Raw genomic sequence first — 5020 nt, 5'->3', positions numbered from 1 at the left:
ATTTGTTTGAAACATTTTTCTCTAAAATGCACTATTCAAGAGAAATTTGAGGTTGTCATTTAAAATGGGACACCCGTATATATATATATATATTATATATATGTTATATATAACTACATAACTCTACTAATGCAATAATTTTCGTTTAAGTGTTCCAGCAAACACAAAGTTACATGTAACGTACCTGTTAGTTGTAATTTCCTACTCAACAATATATAATAGAATAACTCCAGTATATAAGCCGCACCTATCAAAAACTTAATTTATTAAGTATTATTTACTATGTTTAAAATAAACAAAGTATACCAGTATAAAAACTGTGAACTGTCTACTACTATGAAAATCGTATTAAAAAATTTTGAAACCCTTGCATTTTTGCCATGTATTCCGTAGGGGTGGGATATATGGCAAAAAGCAAGGTCAACAAACTAAACAAAGAATACGAAAGCAAAGCACTTGTATTTTTTTGCTATACAACATGCTTTACTATTCCTCTACACGTATGTATTACGAAATAACCACTAGGTCTTTTATACGCCTTACAGTAATTATTTTATGTAGATTTATGATGACGCTACTTGTTACACACACAGTGACAAATCGATTCAACTCACAATAATTATAACAACATGCTTTACTATTCCTCTACATGTATGTATCACGAAATAACCACTAGGTCTTTTACACTCCTTACAGTAATCATTTTATGTAGATTATAATAAAATTTATGATGACGCTACTTGTTACACACACAGTGACAAATGGACACGTTTTTATATACGATACTTCGCACAAAAAATTAGTATCAGAAATCTTCACCTGTATCAATATAACAGTAATAAAAACAATCTAAACTTAACATAATCTTTATATTGATAAATAATAAAAACTGATCGCAAAAAAGGGATTTTTTCACCCATTTTTTAGGCCCTCAATTTTTGTACTAAACTGTGTGCCAAATGACAATATGATACCAGCTCTGATAATTGTCATCTCATCTTTAAACTTCTTTGTGATTGATGTCTGAATATAAGTTAAAATTTGACACAGTTCAGTTCCAAAATTGAGGACCCAAAAAACGAGCGATTTTTACGGTCACTCATTTTAAAAAGAAATTATATAATTAAAAAAACATTTATGAAGAAACGTATTGGATTACCTTTTATTAATGAAGATTACAAAATCTTTCACTCGATCTCAAAATCACCCAAAATCAATCAAATTAACACGATCAAATCATTAACTATGCAAATCATGGTGAAAGGGATTGACATAGTGTGCTCAGTTTGGACAAACCGCGCCCCTTTTGCGAATGGACTGCAGTGTTGTTAGGTATGTCGCCTTTTTGGCGTATGCGCACTACAGTACTAGTGAGTTCTAGAAAAATCCAGTAATGTAAAGGATGAAAAGCGCGGAGCCGCGGGCTCAATATAACGTATATACCTTTTCTCCGATTATCGCGCGTAACCACGAACAGTTTTGCCTGCGGCCCCGGCCCCCGCGATTTTCATCCTTTACATTACTGGATTTCTCTAGAAGTCACTAGTACTGTAGTGCGCATGCGCTAAAAAGGCGGCATACCTAACAACACTGGTGGACTGTGGAGGTATCGTTCCTTAGAACATATGTAAATGGAAGGGGCATAGGGCGCTGAACGTAAAGCCACATCTGTGCGAGAGAGAAAGGTAGTAAGGGATAAATGTTCGCAATGCGCATGCGTAGCACCGTCATCTGTGTGAATTGTGCAGTTGTTTTAGTGTTTTTACACATTCGTACACTACACGATGTGTAAAACCTGATGCTGCGCATGCGCATTGGGAACATTTATCCCTTACTACCTTTCTCTCTCGCACAGACGTTTTCATCAGCGCGAGCCGTGGGAAGTATAGGCAATGCCCGTTCCATTTATATATGTTCTAAGTATCGGTCAGAGTATCAGGCCTGCCAACTGTGAAGAAATGAATGATGTTGCTACGATCAGGGTATCAATCATGAAACTTTTTTCCTAGGATGAAAAGTGAAAAGTGAAAAATTTCTCCATTAACTTCAATGGGTAAAATTTTCACTTTTCACTTTCCATCCTAGGGATGAAGTTTCATAATTAATACCCAGATCCCGCTATCAGATATCCTTTCCTCTCTTTGCGCTTCATTTCTGATGCGTTCGGGGAGCGCTATCAGCGTTACTTCTGTCATTCTATCTTCGTTGTTTTACCTATACAATAGATGTCCTTGTTTATCCTGGGGATCGATTGTGTATTTTGAAATGAGGTGAAAATTACAAAAGTGAGCAAATTCACTAGAATATTCATAATTTAATTGGTCAATAACTAGTGAATTTTTTCACTTTTGGAATTTTCACCTCATTTTAAAGATACACAATCGACTCCCTGTAGGTGTCTTTGTTTTAACCTACAGGATAAACAAGGACATTTATTGTATAAGCTGCGGCCTAAGTGCACGATGTAAACGTAACCATTGGGCCTCTATACACGTTTAGTCCGTGATCCATGATAGAGTCTATAATCAGAGAGTCGGCAAATTGATTCAAACCGCTCATGATTGGCTCAGGGCGCGTGAGGTTAAAAAAAAATTAGAGTGACAATAGCTGTCTTCAGCAGACTCAGCAGTTTTGCAACCGTTTTATGATTCGTCGCGCTGATTGGTTTATACTTTTAGTTTTAAAGGAATAGTCCAATCTCAGCGAAGAATCATAAAACGGTTGCAAAACTGTTGAGTCTGCTGAACGCAGCCAATGATGCAAGCTACGGCTTTTATCTTCCTATCATTGCCACTTTAACCTTTTCGAGCGCCACGCGCCTTGAGCCAATCAGCGAGCGCTTCGGGTCAAGTTGGCGACTCTCTGATAATATGTGTCCTGTCTGTGTTCTGTTCGCCGCCTTTATACTTATAAAATAAAATAATAAGATATTAACAGCAGAATCGAATATAAAGTGATGTAATAATAGCTGTTTTTTTTTTAAGAAAAACACTGGCGTTGGTGAAATGGATTCTTTACGAGAAGCACCATTTGGGCCAGTTTCACCAAAGCTTAGCGCTTTTTTTACCTTTTTTTAAAAAGGTAAGTTTGTATATAATTTTAAAATTCCATAGAGAAAATCCTTTATACACATGATACATATCATTAGAGTTAAGTAAATAATAAAATAGCCGTATACTGCGTACGTATAGGGAGGATCCCGTTTGCCTACAGTTCTGATTGCACACACCACTCATATCAGCCGGTGCCTAGTAATTTTTCACTGCTTTTCCAATGAGAATATTTTATTTTTAAAAACTCAATTAATAATATAATGTAACTGCCTATTACGGTCCTATTACGGTCGAAAATATTTTTCGCAATAAATTTATTAACAGTTTTTATAGATTAACATCTTTATAATATATGATGCTTGATGGTAGCATCAAATTATTAATAAAAATTGCTTGTCAATTTTTAATTCGCGATTACTAGAGTAGTTTTAATTGCGTTTATTTAGTCCGGAAAAACAATTCGGCGCGCAGTTTGAAAAAGACTACAATATGGTATATATGCTAGTACATATATAGGATATATTAGTAATTCAAGATTGAATTATTTAAAGCAACGAAGATCCAGCTCGGACCGTAATAGGCAGTTATATTATATTATTAATTGAGTTTTTCAAATATACGGTCAAAATATAAATACATTGTTTTTATTTTTAAATTAGCCAATTAGCGACGCATGTGTGCAATCGGAGCCTTCCCGTACGTATAGCCGTAGAAGAGAGAGAAAGGAAGGACTCAAATGAGGGTGGCACCCAGTTGGACACGGCTCAATTGGACACGAGCCACTCACAGCGCTTGAGACTACAAAGCTCCTAAGCACCGGTCGCTGTAATTGGTGGTGTCCAATCGAGCTGTGATCAATCGGGATCACCCCCTCAAATGAGTGCGTCCTTTTCAAGATAGGATTACCCCCACTCCTCAAATTTCTGACAATGCGACCTCTAGTACTACTATCTCTATGGTTAAGGGTTCGTTTGGCAACCATGATATCACTGTCATGGTATCATGACCCTAGTTTGTTGCTCGAGCAGGATGGACGTGTGTCTGGCCTGGTTCGGGTATTGCATCATGTCTCATTTTTTGAAGAGCGTTTCTGGCTTCAACTGTGCTTTGCATTACATTACATTTTTGCGGATCTCATCGGGGATATCCGACATGGGCGAAATGTAAGTAGTTTATATAACAAGATTTATATATTTAATTAATATTGTATTAATTGTATTAATATTAAAGTTATTTTTCATGATCTTTCAGCTTAATGGAGGACACCAACATAGAATTAACGGCCCTGAGGGCTGAAGTTGAAAAACTGAGACAACTTTTAGAACTTCAGCCCTCAGGACCATCGGTGCCGTCAGAGCAGCCCATGCCGCCTGCACAAGGGCCAGCGGCGACGCAGCCGCCCGGACCGGCCGCACCGGGACCAGCGGCAACGCAGCCGCTCACGGAACCAACGGCCCCACAAGAAAAACGTAAGTAATAACGACTCGCAAAAGGGGCATTTGGTCAAATTATAGCAAATAAATAGAGTTAGATAACTAATTCATTAATCATAACTACTTCATTAATTATTACAGTTAGACGCTGGCAAAAAAGCCGCCACAGCCCACAAAGTCGCAGATACGAAAAACGTGGTGGCCGCGGAGGACGCGGAGGACGCGGAAGGGGGGACACGAAAAAAAAATATATATAAGTAGTAATGCTATGAGAATTCTAACTCGGGAACTCCGAGGGGAATGCGGGGCGCGGGGGATTCTTCGGTGGCGGGGTATGACGTCATGCAGTAAGGCATCCCAGATTTGGAGGGGGGGCTATAGTCACGTACAGGAGAACAAAAAATATCACAAAAAAGGAAAATATTGCCATGAACAAAAACAATACAAAAAAAAAACAGATAGTTATAAAACGAAAAGTTTTGCAAAAGGTATTCGCCGGTATATGCTCCAACGGTTTTTCGATCAAGATATAGC

At 37.7% G+C, this 5020-nt stretch overlaps 1 protein-coding gene across 1 annotated transcript in view; it reads left to right on the top strand.

Moving 5' to 3' along the window:
- Positions 1 to 4522, top strand: part of LOC108759830 (uncharacterized) — a gene marked incomplete at its 3' end in the record, with an annotated part of 8216 nt that extends 3694 nt beyond the window's left edge. The window contains exons 2-3 of the mRNA XM_018505478.1: positions 4082 to 4216; positions 4305 to 4522. Coding sequence (XP_018360980.1) covers positions 4082 to 4216; positions 4305 to 4522 — 353 coding nt within the window. The remainder of the gene's footprint in view (positions 1 to 4081; positions 4217 to 4304) is intronic.
- Positions 4523 to 5020: the final 498 nt, after the last annotated feature.

This window comes from Trachymyrmex cornetzi, unplaced genomic scaffold (genome assembly GCF_001594075.2).
Source record: "Trachymyrmex cornetzi isolate Tcor2-1 unplaced genomic scaffold, Tcor1.1 scaffold2070, whole genome shotgun sequence".
NCBI classification, from domain to species: Eukaryota; Metazoa; Arthropoda; class Insecta; order Hymenoptera; family Formicidae; genus Trachymyrmex; species Trachymyrmex cornetzi.
This window is presented reverse-complemented; position numbering and strand designations above follow the sequence as displayed.